The sequence below is a fragment of the Panicum virgatum genome, chromosome 4N (assembly GCF_016808335.1).
Source record: "Panicum virgatum strain AP13 chromosome 4N, P.virgatum_v5, whole genome shotgun sequence".
Classification (NCBI taxonomy): domain Eukaryota; kingdom Viridiplantae; phylum Streptophyta; class Magnoliopsida; order Poales; family Poaceae; genus Panicum; species Panicum virgatum.
The window spans coordinates 3,090,264-3,108,429 of NC_053148.1; the positions used below are offsets into that span (position 1 = coordinate 3,090,264).

The window sequence follows — 18,166 nt, forward strand, 5'->3', positions numbered from 1 at the left end:
CCGTTGGGCATCGCTTTCCCCGCGTCTAATCTCCCTCCTCCAACAGCAGATCAAAATCACACGGTGGCATGGGCGTCTGGTGTCAGCTGGTGGATGGAGCACCAGCACATCACTACTGATCGTGTCAGGGGCTGCCAGCAGCAATCGGCGAGCCAGTCAGCCAGCCATAGTCGCTGCAAAAAGACACGCCGGTGAAAAATGAAAAACCCGCTCGCGTCATCCCCGCTCGGGCGACGGGGCGGCTCCCTCGATCCCTAACCGCTGCTCCTCCCGCTACCCCTCCCTCCCGCTGCGCCGCCGCCGGAGCGGGTCGCCGAAAGCTCGGCGGCCCACGGTGAAGGCGGCGGCGGGGCCTTCCCCCTTTCTCCGGCGGCTTGGGGCGGGTGCGGCCGCTTCGGCTCCCCCGAAGCCTCTTCGTCGGCGGCGGGCGGTTGCACGGTGACGGCGGCGAGGGCCACCAGATTCGGCGTCGCCCCGGCCGGATCTGGTGGCGGCGCGGCGGGGACGCATGAAGGTGTGTGTGGGGGAGGGGCGTCCGACGCCGGGGAGCGGCGGCGGCGGATTGCGCGGATGGGGGCGCCGGCAGTGGCCATCGCGGGCGGCCGTGGCTGGCGTGGGCCGTAGCCGGCTGTGGATGGCGCGGGCATGTGCCGACCGTGGCTGGCGCGGCGGTGCCGATCGTGGCCGGCACGGGCTGGCCGCCGCAGGCTGTGGCCGCGGCCGGTCGGTGGCCGTGGCAGCGGCCGGCCGATGGCCGTGCCTGGCCTGGCGAGGGCCCTGGTTGGCCGCTGTTGGCCGCGGCTGTGGCTGCTGGCGACGGTGGCGAGGGCCCTGGCTGCGATCGGGTGCCTCTGCCTTGACCAGATCTGGGTTTTGCGGCCTAGAGATGGTGGGGGGCATGCAGCGCACGGGCGACGGGCGACGTGGTGTGGGGGATAGCGCTCTCCTTCTCCTCCTCGACGTCGTTGCTGGTCCGGCGCCGCCTTGGTGGTGGAGCTGGGGGTCACTGGTGCATGCTGGTGGCGCCGAGGTGGTGCTTCGGGCTATGCTGGGCTTCTTCTGGTGGAGGCGTTGCGGAGGCGGGAAGGAGTGGGCTACGGGCTTGGCCAAGAACTTGCGGCAGGCATGGTGCTGAGTCGGGCGAAATCCTTCACTGACGCTTTTGTCGGTGGCAATGGTGGCGGCGCCCTTGTGGTGTCGTTCTCCCTGTTAGGGGCACCATTGTGGGGCATCATGTTCCTACTGTACGGGGCTCTTTACGGTGAAAACCCAGTCCATCTTTGGACGTGCGACGGCGGCGTCTTTGGCATCGTGCCCTCGTTGGAGGCATCGCATTTGGAGACTCGCCTTGGCTAGGCAGTGGTGGTGCGCTTGGTCTGTGTTGGCATGGAGGTGCAGAGGACCCATGTGTGCTGGAGGTCTTGTGTTGTGGTGATCCCGGTGACGGCTGTGCGGATGTTGGTGCTTTTAGAGCGGTCTCAGTTATCTGAGTCCTTGGCAGAGGAGTGTGAGGCGGTGGGAGAGGCGAGGCCCGCACGCAGAGTGGCCAGGATCAGTGTTTTTCATCGACGCTGTGACGGGAGTGTCCTGTTGAAGCACCACTGGAGCAGGGGATCGATGGTCGTGTGTGTAGCTTGAGGGTGATAGTCCCTTGGTGGAGTAGTTCGAGTTGCCATTCTGGCTTGCAGCGGGCCGTGGCTTTTGGCGTGGCACAGCGTTGGCGACGACGGCGCAGTTCGCGGCGGCTTTTTTTTTATTCCTCTCCCAGTTTGTGGTGGTGTAGTGTTTTGTTGGGTGTGTTTATTCGCGAGCGTTATTGTGTGGTGGTGGTGTACGCTTCGGCGCGTTATGTACGAAAGCTTCTTCTTCTTATATGATGTGGCAGTGGTCTTGCCTTTATTCAAAAAAAGCCATAGTCGCTGACGACGGGCCAGGCAGGCAGATCCGAGGCGGATCTCGGTCCTGTGTTCCTGACTTGCTGTACGTGTGTCTCCCCAAGAGCAAACTCCGACACACCCAAAAACTAACTACACACCTCGCGCAGCCAACGAGATAGATGCCCGACGACTCACCACCCGGAGGGGGATGCCCGCCGCCGCGCCGCGGCCATGGCGAGCCCCAACCCGCGCTCTCCTCCGGCTCCGATCTCCGCTGCTCCAACCGCTTCCCGCCCGGGTCGGCAGCCGCCGCCTGGCTCTGGTGCGCGGTGGGCTTCTTCGGTGCCCCTGCGTCTCGCCGTCTCCGCTTGATGCGTCTCGCCGTCTACGTCTGCCCAAGGCGGTCTAGCGATGGCTACTGCCACTAGTAGTCTGGTTGCTACTTGTCAGTTGCATGAACCTGCTAGCTAGCGGGGTTTTTATATTTTTATATTTTATATTTTCATTTTTTACAAAAATATATTTTCGATTTGGAAAATTACAGAAATATACCCCGGCCGCCCCGTTGCCGGGCGGCCGGGCAGCCGGGCGGCAGGGGCTTATCTGCAAAAAAAAAAGACGACAAAAAATTGCAGACAAATCCCTGGGGACCGGCCGCCCGGCGGAGGGGCGGCCGGCCTTATTTTTTGCAATTTAGCCTTTTTTCGTGAAATAATTTCACATTTGTATCCTTTTTGAAACTTTTTGCAGAAATAGACCCTGGGGGTCGGTGCTGTAATATGTGGCGTCGAGATAACACGTCTTGGCGCCACAGATCACGGCGCCGAGGTGCCATGCACGCACAAGCAATATAGTGAATCTTCGAACTTGACTTTAATATTTTCGGACATTTTCAGGAGCCTAGAATACTGTGAACCACACATCAAATATAACGGTAAGAATTAAGAACTAAAAACTGCATTACACAATATAAACCATAGGAATTACATCATAATACAACGTTAATGAAACACACATCAGACATGCAGTGGCATGGCAGAACCCGTTGCAACTACGGTAAACAGATTCTGAACTAAGCTAATGTAACACCCCAGTGTTAATTGAGATGCTAATCATGTGCTTAAACCCGCTAATCATGGACTTAAGCTCATCGTTGGCGTTAATCGAGTTCGCGTGGTAAAACATTGTTTAGCCGCGTTCGATCTCGTTTTTCTCCTTAATCCGAGCTTCGAATCAACTTTCGCCCAAAACAAAAGCTGTAGCTCTTATCGTTCTCTACAACTTCTATTTTGGCCAAATTTCATGTTCTAATGTAAAATTTCGAGTTTTGGATGGTCAAAGTCAGCTAAAAACCACTCAATCTCGGTCAACGGTGACTCCCCTGTTTTTGGTCAGTTCACCGCCGAGCTCGACGTTCGCGTCGCCACGCGTCGGCCGGCGTCGAACCTCGCTCTCCGCGCAGACGTCAGACGCGTCCTTATCCCCTCTCCCAGAGCCGTGTCCGTTTTCCCCTTTCTTCTTCCTCACGCGCGTGGGTTGAGCCGAGCTCGAACAGAGCCATCGCCGGCCGCCGTGCCGACCACCCTCGCCGCTCCGCTTCGATTACTCGCACCCCAAGCCGATTTACCTCGCCCCGAAGCTCCACCACCCCTTCTCGAGCTCGATTGAGCGGCTCCTCGGCCAAATCGGCGCCCAGAACACCGCGGCCGCCATTGCCGTCGCCGGAGCTTCGCCCCTCCCGTCGAGCTCCACCTTCCAGCCTCCCTCTGCTCCAATCGGGCACACGGTGAGGTTCCTTACCATCTCCTCCTCCTCCCCGACCTTTTCCCCTTCGGATTCCGCGGCCGCCGCCTCTGGAACGTCGCCGCGCCGCCGGTGGCCGCGCTGCCTCCGGCCGCCGCACGTTGCGGGCCGTGCCCGCGCGGCATGGGGCCGCGCCACCGCACGCGCCGGCACCGCACGACCGCGCTGGGGCTCGCCCTGCCGCAAGCCGCTGCCGCCTGGCCTTGCGCCGGTGGGAGTGGCCGCGCCACTGCGCGCCGCCGCAAGCCACCGCCGCCCTTGCCGCGTGCGCCGCCGCGCTAGCCCGCGCGCGCCCCTGTGCGCTGCCCTGCGCGCGCCCCTGCTCGGCCGCAGGCGCACGGCCCCCCTGCGCGCGAGCCGCCGCGCGGCCCAGCTGGCCGGCCGGCCCCCACGGCCGCCGTGCGCGCACTCCGCGCGCCGCCGGGGCAGAACAGAGGAGCCCCTGCTCCCTCTGTTGCTCTGCGGGTGGGGCCCGCGGGTCAGTGGGGGTAGGGGTGGGTTTTGTTTTTCTATTTATTTGATTTGAGTGAGATTTGTAAAATTCGTATAAAATCAAGGAAAAATGCGAAAAATGCAAACCAAATTTTTGTGGGGTTTCTTAAGTTAAAGTCTTCAGATGAAAAATACTCATGCATGTGAAGTGTCACTTTTGCCCCTGCTAAAAATTCAGTTTATGTTTAACCTAGTTTATTTATTACCAGGTGTTCTGTTGCTCTAAAAATTATGAAAAATTCACAGTTGCTTACTCCTTACATGTGTAGTCCACTGAAAAATTTCCATGGGTAAAAGTTTTGCGTGTATTACAAATCCATTTATGCTCAATTTATTGTAGCTAGTAGCAAAGTAAATGTTTTCTTTCCCAGTATTTGTTAATAATTTGTTTCTTGCATGTTATGTTTATACATTATCATGCTGGTAAACATTTTATCACCAAGTCAGGTTTGCATGTTAAGTTTTGCAAGTGTTTAGCTCCTAACCACAGTTTTTCTTTTGTTGTTGATAAATAAATTCTTTTCTACCATAATTGTATCCTTGAAGCGGCTGTTGGTAAATTTTTGTCCATGCAACCTTTTGTGAGTTTTGCATTGTTTTGCGTTGCATCATTTCATGAGTTTCATGCATGGCATATTTTATTCGTGTAGACGCTGAAACCGACGTCGTCTACGAGCTGATTGCCGAGCCGGTCCAGGAGCATTCCGCAGAAGAACCGCAGCCAGGAGAAGTCGTTGATCAAGCTCCCGAAGAAGTCACTAACCCCGCTGACTGGCAAGGCAAGCCCCGGTGCATAACCCTTAATTTCATTATTCAATAATTGTTATATAATTATTGTGCATTTAAGTTTCTAGGAGTTGATTGGAATCTTAGATGCATGATCCCTAGGTTTCCTCAGTCACTCTACTAGTATACAGGTCGTTAGTGCTGCAATGCTTAATTAGGATTCGGTAGAAGACGAGTGATTCCTGTCACTCGCGAGATATAGGTTTTATTACTTATGAAAAGTTGCTGGAGAATGAATCTTTGAGAAAAAGAAAGGAAAAATGGAGACCGGGTGGAGATGGATTGGTTATGGATATGGAAGTTATGGAAAGTGAGCCTCCGCCTGTGTCGATTGAGGACCGTACCGTTGTTGGCACTACTGATCGAGGATTGAACAGTACTAACCGCATGCCGGGAGTAGGAGGTAGTCGAAACCGGTAAGCTCAGTACCATATGTGCCCCGGTAGGCGGACTTGATACTGTCTTCACCAGTGGAGCTAGTATACAAACTCATGGCTGATCCTTCGTTGGTATCGGTGGGGCTAGCAGTCCCGGGTCGCAGGGCAGTTCGCCTATTCGGTGTGCATATGTGAAGGGTTGGTGTGTATAGCCCGACGGGGCATATACGTGCCGTGTTGGTTAGGTCCACCTTGCAAGGTTAAATCGAATCGATTCGCCGTGACTCGCGGATATGAGAACCTTGATCTCTCTGTCACATCGTAGTAAATGATGGAATGGAAAATGGAAAGTTGAGAATCTAAGTTATGGTTGTGGTGCTCTGAAAAGATAATGTGATCAACCATGCGTGCTCTAGGTGTTTAGGCAAATCTAGTTGGTACCTGATAAACTTAAATTGAGCTAAAATTTTGCAAGTAAGGATCCAGTATTAGTAGCTTTTCAGCAAAACAAACTCCAGAGCCAAAAAGCTTTTCATGTCTAGTTATTGGGCTAAGTATACCCACGGACGGGTAAGTCTTGCTGAGTATTAGAATACTCAGGCTTATTGTTGCCATATATTTTTAGCAGGTTACGTTCCGGAAGGCTCCGAGGAGATCTGCGCCTCGTGGATCGGTCAACCACTTCCTCCGGGTTGGTCGGTCGAGTGGGTCCCATCTTCGCCGTGAAGTGCGGGCAGGTGAGCCTCACATCAGTGGGCAAGATGTGAAGTTCATCTTCTGACGTCGACGTTATCTATCGTATTATTTTGAAGCTTGTTTTAACTCTAAATTACTTTCCGCTGCGTTTGAACTCTGAGGTTTGAATTGTAAAGCTGACTTGTAAACACTTGTTGTAGTTTAAGTTGGTACTTCTGTTAAACTCGGGTTGTATTTGGCTTTAAACATTTTTGTTGCCGGTAATCATCTGTGCTCGTCTTTTGGCGAGAGTTCCTGTGTAATCGATCATGGTTACAGCAGGCAGTCTGAGTGTACTGGTTGAGTGCAATAATTCTGGTTTGAGTTTAAGTTTTAATTATTGCACCTGATTAGTATTATTTGGACTGTCCTGTGACAGCTGGCATCAGAGCTAATTGCACTAGGGGGTGATTACTGGCGTACTTAACTACGTTAAGTAAACTTTGTTTTGCAAAATTTCGGTTTTTTGAAAAGTTGACGCTAGATGCGCTAAGGAATAGAATAGATAGTTCGTATGCCCTAATTATGTTCTATAAGTTAGGTGGCATCTAAGTATCTATTTTATTCCAGCACTTCAGCATTTTACTTCTCGTTAAACCTTACTTTTATGCACAACTACTATTCTGTAACGACGCACCTACACTGAAGTAAGCAAGGTGAGTATTCTGATAGTCCTTAGAATAGCCCACGTGTTTCATACGTGCGCGGGTCCCGTATGTTGAGCATACGAGGAGGTGATAAGGCTCAATTCAAACGAGCCTGTCGCTATCTGCCGCCTGATATGGAGTACGGATTTCTTACCGTGTGATTGTGATCACGGCCATCTCGTAAGGCAATGTTACGAGGTGAAGACTCGTTATGCAGTTGGTCATAACCGTGTACCTTGGGACACGTGTACCCTAGGGTGTCCCGTAAGGCGATTTGTACGGGAAGTGAATATGTTGCTTCGGTAACGTATGCAGCGCTGCCCATTCAGCGTCGAACGTTTGGGTGCCATCTCTATAGTGGATGGTAATGTATGTGTGAATATGTGGGAAACTGCATATGTGTTACCCGTGTGGCGTAGGACACATGGGGGCCGTTCGTGTGTGCTGGCACGAAGGGTCTAGAAATGGATATTTATCTCTCTCTCTCTTGTTGTCTTGGTTTGTTTGCAGGAACACTAACTACGTAAGCACGTTATGAATCCTTGATCGTAGGAACGACTAGTATATATAGGGAGAGTACGTAATTGTGCCACTAGTCGTCTTCGTATACCATAATTGGTAATTGTTTGGGTGAGAACGATAGAACGAGCATGCATCTTGCATTTTCGAGTTGGTTGGTCGTTTCGTAGTAAATAGTTGTGCAACCTTAAGACTGCAGCGTTACAGCTAGACGAGTTACCAACCTGCTGTTCAACCCGTTTAGATGCGGTTTCAACTGAAGCAAACCATTTTGTTCTCTTGGTGAACCATATCGCGAAGGGAACGATTCATGCTGTGTGTTCATATTAATTATGCACATTCTTTACTTGCATGGATTAGTCCCGATAGCGGAATGGCTAACCAAGGGATGGTGCTTTTGCAGATAGGAAATAATAACACTGCTAACCGTGGAAATGAGGGTCAAGGAGTACAGTCACCACTGTTTCCATCCTTGACTCAGGCTATTGCGGCTCTTATCGCCGACCGCAATGAGCAGACCGAATTGTTGAGGCAACTAGTGTAAAGCAATGCTGGCAGAGGTCGACAAACACTACCAGCAGAAACTGACTACATCGGTTTTCTTGCTACTCAACCACCTTTGTTCTACAAAGCCGATGATCCACTAGGTAGTCCTAGTAACCGTACCCCCACGTAGCAAACTGCGTTGAGCCTTCTCCGCAGTATCCACCCATTGCAGGTGGTGCATGCGGTGGTGCCGGAGGGGCAGGGCCCTTCTTCTTGTGATAAGGGCAGTTGCAGTAAGGAATAGTGCATGGTTCATCCTGTGAAGCGGCAGCATTGCTGGTATCATCATCTTCGTCGTCTTTGTTACCCTCGCTCAATTCCTCGTAATGGTTTACCTTGCATTCCAGATCAAAGATCTTTATCTGGAGGTACTCGATGAACTCCTAAACTGAATCAATTGGTACAGGATCGACCCACCTGGTAAAACCACATTTTTCTGGAGCATCTAAAGACTGCAAAATAAATTTCATGTAAGGTATCTCAATGAAGATAAAAAAATAAAACAATCGAGTATTACCCATGCGTGTGGGTATTTGAAGAAACGCCGACCGCCATCCATCCCGTTGGTGCACATCTGCACTATGCAGTCCTCACTATGTCTGTATTTTGGCCACGGTTCTCTACGGTTATCGTATTGTCGTAGAGGAGTTTCATTGGTAAATTCACTCTTGTGTTGTGGCGGAAACTCAAACACTGGTTCCGGAAAGAAATAAGGTCCAAGAGGCCCCTCCCATGTTATGGGGTCTCCCTTTCTTCCCTCTTTTTCTTTCCCAAAACCGTAGTAATTCTTCCCGCTAGACCCACCTCCAGACATTGGGTATACAATGAGCTTTGGTGTTTTAGTGCTGCTGGGAGTTCACAAACTTCGGAGTATTTATATGTGCACAAAGGTCTGATACCCGGAGTGTGGAGTGTAAATGGACCTGAAAAGCCTACATGACAACACAGTGAAGAGGCTAGCTGACCGAACACTGAAAAGGCTAGATTCAATTCTCGAACTGACTACTCGATGCATCTCTGTGCATGCAGAGCATCTAAGTGCATGCAGACTCACAGTACTGCATCGTTGCCGCTCGGTCGATCGTGCCTAGATGCCGCCTTCCCCACTACACGCCACAGACCTTCGCTGTAGAATGACAGTTCCGTCATCCTCGCCCGAGAGACTGCTTTGAAGGTGAGCTGGTGTGGTTACCGTGTTGTCACATCTTTTTGAAATGGTGAAAGGGCAATGCTATTGGGCTGTCGTCTTTTGTCACGTTTGTCTGGGCAAACAATGCGACATATGCGAAACCCGTGATCGCCGTGCTGAGCAGTGGCAACCTGTGATCTCGTACTCGTAGCTAGATACACTATGGTCCCTATTTTGAGCTATACGAGCGTGTCACAAAGTTTACTTTGTATGCGGTAGTCATCATCATCGTCGGCGGGATCTCGGCCGCTAACTCCTCCCGCAACTAACTTGTCCTTCATTAAATCACGAAAAAAATTCGCAAGAACTTTCCTTATTTCACGAGCATTATGGAACCCACAAACATAACAAGTTCACATCAATAATATATATAGAAACAAATGACAAGTAAACTACCACAATCATAAACAACCATAATCCGAACAGTCGAAACAGTCCATAATGCCACCGGAGAAACAAGTGCAAACAACTAACCACCCCTACCATTCCGACCTCTCTTATGTTGTGCGTGTACGTGATCTATAGGGTAGCTATGACGTTCCGGTGGCCTCACGTCTCTGGCAGGACGGCGTAACTGAGCCAGAGGTGTATGCAAGCTGGGATCATCGTCCTGGGCAGGCGTAGCAAACAACCGTGTAAACTCCTCCAAGGAGGCCGCGGCGTTGTCTTCAGACCACCCTACATATCACAAAAAAAATTTAAGCAACATTCAAAAAGTGAATGCAATTCCGTACAAATTATTGTACGTACCCTGTGTTGGAGGTGGTGATGGTGGTGGATAGGAAGAAGCTCCTTCATATCCTCCTGGTGACGGCATTGGGTGATACGAAGACGGCCCCTCTCCGGTGAACTGTTATGATCCTGAGTATAAATAATAACGTATGAGCCTTCGACCATAAAACATAAGCAAATAAAATTATGCACCACATATTTACCTAAAGTCCCTCCAGCATGTGGCATAGAGGTAAACTGGGTTCCATGAAATGGAGCCCCTTGCGAGGCACCTGGCCCTCCATAGGGCTGAGAACCGGGGTACCCGTACCCTGTGTGGAGTCGTATTTAAATAATGCATATAAACATACGGATCGGTAAATATCACACCATACCTTCTGCCTGTCGGTGGTATAAGGGAGGCTGCTGCCATGCGGGACCACAAGAAACCGATGTCGATGCTTGCGACGATCCGTAGAAATCCTCGTACTCCGTCCGCGTACCAAAGGCCTGAAGGATACCTCGGGCTCTATCACGTTGAGTGGTCCGGCCTCGAGTTGTGCCGGCACGCTCATCGTAGACCCACCATGAATCATCATTACATTCAGTGAGCAATCTAATTCAACAAGCCTACATGCCTCGAACTGCAACAAAAAAAACTTAGTATACAAATATTAAAAGATCGAAAATGCCGTCAACATTTACTCACCGCCCCAGCTAATGCCTCATCCCTGTGTCGTGCATAGCGATCCTGTGAAGTCACAACATGCAGCTGTGGATGCATGTCAACATACGTCAAACGGCAACGAGTCTTCGGTTCGTACCAGGTCAGGTACGCCCGAAACGAAGGCTCAGTGTGTGGACCGGTATCCTCAGCCAACTGCTCGTCTGCATCATCCCACGCAGCCACCCATGGTTGTAATCTAGTGACCCACATTGTCGAGAAAGGATGTCCAGCCCTTGATAAACTGCACGTTAAATAGAAATTAGTTTCATGTTATTAGTACATGGGTGCTCATACATTTTTGTTAGCTATGATCGTGGCGCTGAACACGATCCAACGCTGAAGACACAGGGAAAGACTGGTGTTGACCGAACTGCCTCATGACTCTATCCGGGCAGTGGGCCTCAACTGCAACGTCGTACACCAAAGCTGCAGTAGTCATCCATAGCCCCTGGTCCTGTGTGCACACCAAAGATATCCCAAGCGATGCACGTGCGGCTATAGCCGAAGGACTGTATGGCTCCCACACAATATCTTCTGGGGTCTATCGATCAAATTCGGCAACTAACTCAGGATAAGACCGCCGGGTCTGTACATGTGCCCATATTTTCTGCAAAAATAAAAATTATGTGTCCATAAGAAAGGTATTGAGGGAACAATGTATGACCATAGTACGCATAGAATATAAATTTTTATCGGGTCCATACCTGTCGAGAGTACCAGAGAGTCCCCATGGTGGGTCTGTCGTCCTCCATGTCATCGTACATATCCGGCGTGTACGGTGACTGGTCAATCATGGGACGACCGATAGCAATCCTCTCGTAAGACCAAAGCTGTAGCAGAATTGGGCACCCCGTTAGAACAGCATTCCTATCATTCTGCCGTGATGCCTTGCAGAGTCCACGATATGTGCATGCAAGAACCGCTGAACCCCAACTATATAAGGGTATGGCATCCTCATCTGCATCGGCGATCTCCTGTGCGTAGGGCAGAAGCACCCTATCCACACAGTGCCCGTGTGAGTTGTTGAACATGATGTACCCAAATAACCACAGTAGGTATGCCTCGAGTGATCTAGTCACGCTGTAGTCATCAGCATGGGCTGCCAACAGATCCGGCTGCAATGAAGTTTTGTTCATTGAGAATAAGAAACACATAGTTATTTCAAAGACATAAAATACATCAACACATCGTTTTGTATGAAATTGTACCTAAAACTGTAGGGGCCATGACTTGGAAGGGCCTTTCGACTGTGGGTGCTCATTGAAATCTTCAGGATCAATCGTGGTGGCAACACCTGCAAAACGTTCCTCAAGATCCTCCAGCCACGTAGAAGGTACCACGCGGGGCCCGACAACGTCTCCGGTAATAGGAAGACCAAGCAGCATCGCAACGTCCTGCAAGGTCGGTGCCATCTCCCCACAAGGGAGGTGGAACGTGTGTGTCTCAGGTCTCCATCTGTCAACGAGAGCTGAAAGTAGAGACCTGTCTAGCTTCACCAAAGCACTCTCAGCAAGACGAGCCACAGTGAGAAGACCTGCCTCGCTCAGCCTGCATCATACAGTGCTCAAATGTTAATACATTATATAATGAAATGTATAACAGATAAAAATAGAAAATAGACGACATATCACCTGGTCACCCATCGTGGGTCTACAGCAACCAACTCTGCAGGTGGACGTGGACACAGCACGTTTAGTTCTTGGTGCTGAACCTTCGCAAGGAAGGACCGGTGACCCGAGTCTATTGTTGGGTCAAGTAACGCAGGAGTAACCCCGGCCATACCTACCACGTAAGATCAAAACAATACAATACAATCACACACATCTAAATATTTCTAATATTTCCTTATATTTCCTAAATAATTTCTAAGATTTTCTAACCATTAATAATAACTTCTAATATTTTCTAACATTTTATAAATTTTCTAATATTATCTTGCAATTTTAAGATTAATTAATTAGATTGCTAATGTACTATATCAATGCTAATCACTACAAGTAACTACACCTAAATGTACCACTAATCAGTCCTAATAATAATTAAACAGATTGCTAATCTACTGTTTCAACAAAATAGTTTCTATAATTTTTTAACATTTTCTACAATTTTCTAACATTCTCTACAATTTTCTATAATTTTCTACAATTTTCTAATATTATCTTGCATTTTTTTTATTTTCTAATACTTCTCTAACAATTTTCTAGTATTTTCTAATATTAAATCTAACACTAAATGTACTATATCAACGCTAATCACTATAAGTAACTGCACCTAAATGTACCACTAATTACTCCTAACAATAATTGAACTGATTGCTAATCTAATGTTTCAAAAAAATAATTACAACATAATCTATTTATAAAATGTAGAAAATTTTTGTTACCTAAAGTCGCCGGCTTGAAAATTCGACAGGGCTTCGCCGCTTTGCCTCTCCCTCACCCCTCCTCTCCCTCCCTCCCTCTCTTTTCTTTTTTCTGGATTTTTAGTAAGGCAAATAAGGGAGTGCGGGGCAGCCAACACCTTATATAGGGGTGGGGGGCCGGCCGCCCCGCTACCGGACGGCCGGTCCCTAGGGACCTGTCTGTAATTTTTTGTCGTCTTTTTTTTTGCAGATAAGCCCCTGCCGTCCGGCTGCCGGGCGGTCAGGTCCCGGCCGCCCGGCAGCGGGGCAGCCGGGGTATATTTCTGTAATTTTCCAAATCGAAAATATATTTTTTGTAAAAAATAGAAATAAAAAATAAAAAAACCACGCTAGCTAGCTCCCGGTTTTGGCCTAGCGCAAGTGGCCCGACCGCACCGGGCCTCCAAATTTTGAGGGCCCATCTAGTTCCCCTTAGGGGGTTTAGGCCCAACAGCTAAAGCCCATCGGCCATCGCTGCCTCCGATCTTGTTCGATTCTGCGAATGTCAGTCCGAGCCTCCGCTTCCGCGGATGCGCGACGCCCAGGCGACGCCGTGACCGTGTCTCGCGTGTCCCGTCTCCGCGAGTTGCCTGTCGCCCTCGCCCCAAGTCCCCAGCAGGGTTTTTTTTTTACCGTCTGGTGGGCTCAAACCTCCGCCCACCGGTAGCGGTTTACTAGATCGGTTTGACCGGTTACCGGTTAAAACCGGTCAAATTCAAAATCGCATGTTCAATCGGTTCCGATCGGCTTACCGACCGGTTTACCGGTCCGGTTTGACCAGTTACCGGTCGGTTTGAGTGGTAACCGATTGGTTTGAGTGGTAACTAGCCAAATTCAAATTTTTTCCTTTTTTGGTTTAAAATCAAATGCATGCAAAGTATACTAAATGAATGTTTGTATAACATGTTTTAGTCTAAATGAACCCTCGAACCCTCTTTTGTACTACTTATGCATTGTATTTGTATACTTTTGTATGCACACTTTTTTTGTTTAACTTCAAATGCTCGCAAAGTATACTAAATGAACGAATATTTGAAAAAATTTGACAACATTAGATTCGTCGTAACTTTAAGTATTTTTAGGAATTTTTTGGGAATTTTTCATTTTTTGGAATTCAAATTTGATTTTTGAATTTGGGCCGGTTTGAAACCGGCCGAAACCGGCCCGTACCGATTTGACCGGTAACCGGTCAAACCGGACCGGCTCCCAATGGTATTTTTAACCCTGGTCCCAAGACCGCGACTCGCGAGAAGCCGTCAAGCAACAAGGAGTGTAGTCAAGAAGCTTTACTCCAAGTATATTATGGCCCTGTTTAAATTCCAAAACACAAAATGCAAAATTTTTATAAATCGCTTGTATGGTGTACTAAATGTAGTCGAAAAATAAATCGCATTATACAAATAGATTGTAAATCGCGAGACGAATCTAATGAGCCTAATTAGGACGTGATTAGACACTAAATTGATACAATAATGTTACAGTAAACATGCTCTAATGATTGATTAATTAGGCTCGTTAAATTTGTCTCGTAGTTTACAGACGAGATCTGTAATTAGTTTTGTGATTAGTCTACATTTAATACTTCAAATGTTGAAGATTTTCTTTTAAAAATGCAAAAATGCAAAATGCAAACTGATCTAAACAAGCCCTATGTTACTTCAAGTACAACTACTTCTGATAACTGAAGTCAAGAAGATATCGGTAAGCAATGTTCACCCTTTCCTTTAGCGCTAATGATTATTCTAATAATGCAAAACAAATGTAATTATACTATAGAATCTCAATACATTTTGGTTATTTAGCTTTAGTTAAACTTAGATATGGGGTCCAATTTTTTGTTTTGCACCGGGGCCTCCAAAACATTGGTACGGCCGTAGCTGTGTTAGAACTCAGAGATCTTAGGCGGCAGTACTAACAGCTCCTAGTAGCTGTGTCAGAACTAAGAGTTCTCCTCTTTTTTTTTTTGAAAACTAGAACTAAGAGTTCTCTGCGTGTAAGATCCTCGCTTTAATTTCCGAACTAACCAATGGATAAGCTCTTCTGTTACCAGAACTAGATGATTCCCCGCGCGTTGCTGCGGGTTTTGAGAGAATTTTTTTTATAAAAACTATGAGAGGAAGGAGTCTTTTATAGTTGCAGAAAGGAAACAGAGAAGTCAGACGATGAGCTAAAAAGCTATTAGTAGTGTCATTCAAGTTATGATCATTATGGATGATGCTAGTGGAGGATTATGATCATTATGGTTAATGCTAATGGAGGATGAGGGGACGATACATAGACGGATGGATTCTAGAGGACACCGATGATCTGACGGTAATGAAAATAGAAGTGACGTGGCTTAACGTGGTCGCTGAGAAATAGGTGTAAATGATCCTTAGTGGGTTCCGTCTATATAGGTTACTAGGTGAATTCCTCGCGCGTTGCCCGCGTTGCCGCGGGATGTTCTATATAATTTTTAATTATGATTTTCAGATTTAGTCGGGAGAGAGTTAGGGTTGGTCTTTTTTTACACGAAGGTACTCTAGATGATTCTATTTAATATAATTTTATAAATAACTGAGCACGATACATACGCGGTTTTGTATGGAATGAAAATTTAAATTATTGAGAAACTAACATACTGCAATAAATAAAGTTGGATTCGATCTTTTTAGCTATGAGGACAGTAAAGCCTTTAAAGGCATCAGCTAAGTGGAAGTATTAGTTGTTGAGTGGCGCTTAAAACTTAATTTCAGGAGACGAAAGGAAGCATGAGTCTGTTGGATTCCCTTTCAGATGGATGGACCGATATAAGGCCAGTTTTAGTGGGAGTGTCATCGACACAGTTACCAAGACCATAAATTAGGTAATCGAGTAGAAGGAGTGTCTGGTGATGACACTCCTGTCACAATCCATGACACTTCAATCATTTCTCTTCATAAAAACCTTGTCATGTCAGCAAATTTAATGCTCGTGACACTGCTATGACACTCCCACTGAGACTGTCCTAAGAATTTCATGGCAATCCAATGGTGGAAATTTACGATGACGTGAATAGTTTGCATGTCAAGAGATATAGCAATTAATGAGTTGTAGTGTGGAGTTTTTTTTATAAGAGTTACAGATAACCAAAGTACTAGTCCAACTCTATGGTACTTTTCAGTATATTAAACTTGCTTGCTTGATGGAATTGTCAAGTTGCCATGCATAATTTACTTTAAAAAAAAGTTCCCATCCATAATCATGGTACACATTTGACTAGGATCGGACCGCATGCATTTTTTTCAGCAGGCAATAAGCTAGTTCACACAAATGCAGGCAACTTTTTAAGAGGAATTTGCTGTACTAAGTGTTAACATTGGATAGGGTCGGACTAGTACTAGTATACTCTTTTGATGCCTCTTAACCTTTAAAGTTTGGAATACACTGCCAAGTAGTACTACGTATGTCATTACACAAACGTAATTAATATCACTAGCTAGTAATCTTTTTTGAGGAGTCCGCACAGACTCTAGACGGTAGAGGATGCATGTTTGGGCTTTGGGGAGGGCCGGAGGAGGGCCGGAGGGACGCGGGCAGACTAGAGCAGGATATGGACGGTGGCGCCATGCATTGCATCCGTCGGGCCCGGCTTCCGGCACGCCGAAGTGGCCGTCGCCTCGCCGCCGACCGGGGGCGCGGCCACCGTACAGCGCAGCAGAGCACACACTGTGTCACGGGCATTGATTTTCCCCGGCAGCGAGAGGATCCTCTGCCGCCCTGGAAAGGCGTGGCTTCAGATTGGCTGTTGCCACTGTTCCCCGCTCCCGGAGCCTGACAAGTGACACCCATCCGGCCATCCCCCATCCGGTGCCAGGCGTCGAGCGTCGTCGTGTCCCATCTGCTGCTGATCTCACCTCCACCGGTGCACGTCCAGATGTCCTTCCTCATCCATCAATGCCCCTGGCCTTCCGCTGTGTTTGGTTTTGGGCGTAAAAAATTTGGTGAAATTTTTTTTGACCTCTAACCAATAATTTAGAGTATTAAATGAAATCTAATTACAAAATCACCTCCACAATCCTCCGTGTAAATCGCGAGACGAATCTAATGAGACTTTTGACTGCGTGATTAGAGAACGATTACTGTAGCAAATGATTAATTAATTACCGTCATTAGATTCGTTTCGAAAAGTTACACCCATCTCTGAAAAGGTTTTGCAAATAGACTCCATTTAGTACTTCATGCATGCGAGATTTTCTTCTCGGAAAATGTGCGCGTAAAATTCACTGTAGTAACCAAACACGGCCAGAGGATTTTGCCGTTAAGAAAGGATTTTGTGTAAAATTGGTCTCTCTCATTCTCTTTTGGTTGGCGATATGTGCCACGCTGTTAAGAAAGGATTTTGCGGTGTTTGATCTAGGGGTGTGTTTAGATGACTTTGCATTTTGTGTTTTTGTGTTTTTAGAAGGAAATCTTTAATATTTGAAGTATTAAATATAGACTAATCACAAAACTAATTACAGATTTCGTCTGTAAACTACGAGGCGAATCTAATGAGCCTAATTAATCCATCATTAGAGTATATTTATTGTAGTATTAATATAGCAATTTAGTGTCATCATAATTAGGCGTATTAGATTCGTCTCGCGATTTACAGTCCATTTGTGTAATACAATTTATTTTTTTACTACATTTAGTACATCATGCAAGCGATTTACAGAAATTTTGTATTTTGCATTTTGGGATCTAAACAAGACCCTAGTAGTGCTAAACCTAATACTGTTGCCCATTTCCACTGTTGAGTTTCTGACAAAAGCAATTTCTGTTGCTACTTTGCTCTTTCTTGTTTCAACTAGCTGCATCCTTCATGCTTTCATGGAGCGGGTTGCCTAGGATCCTTTGCCATTGCCGATATTTTCTTCATTTTTTTTATTTTCTTTTCTCATCTTATCCCATGTGGAGGACATGAACCGATCCTACCTAAATTTTCGATCCCACCAGGATAAGATGATCATGTTCATGTACGTGGTATGATAAAAAAAATTGTTCATGTACGTGTTTCTCGAAAAAGCACATCCATTGATCAGTGCCCTTTTGTTTTCCAAACGACCGAGCTCAAAAGGAAAAAGGTCAGGCCCTATGCGACCTCGTAACTATTTGAGCTCATACTTTATTTTTTAGGAGTTTTGAAGGAAAATATACTCTAATAGAGTCCTCAAATTGACTCCCATTTTAAGTGGGCTCTCAAACAACAGTGTCAAGCCGCTATAGAAAAACGAGGAGAAAATTGTAAAAATAAGACTCCAAACAATGCGCTTCGCAAATTTGCCATTCTAAACATCGTCATCGTAAAAATAGGACTCCAAACATCAACCACCCAGGAGCTCGCTCAGCCCGG

The 18,166-nt window shown here is 47.3% G+C and overlaps 1 protein-coding gene and 1 long non-coding RNA gene across 2 annotated transcripts; both read right to left on the minus strand.

Moving 5' to 3' along the window:
• Nucleotides 1-254: 254 nt before the first annotated feature.
• Nucleotides 255-593, minus strand: LOC120670436 (formin-like protein 3). The gene has a single exon (XM_039950529.1). The coding sequence runs from the start codon at nucleotides 591-593 to the stop codon at nucleotides 255-257; it is 339 nt and encodes a 112-aa protein (XP_039806463.1).
• A 10,186-nt stretch (nucleotides 594-10,779) lies between these two features.
• On the minus strand, nucleotides 10,780-11,802 carry LOC120670708. The gene is made up of 3 exons (XR_005673334.1): nucleotides 11,618-11,802; nucleotides 11,114-11,524; nucleotides 10,780-11,016 (listed from the first exon to the last, which is right to left on the minus strand). It is a non-coding gene; the product is annotated as an uncharacterized LOC120670708 (long non-coding RNA).
• Nucleotides 11,803-18,166: the final 6,364 nt, after the last annotated feature.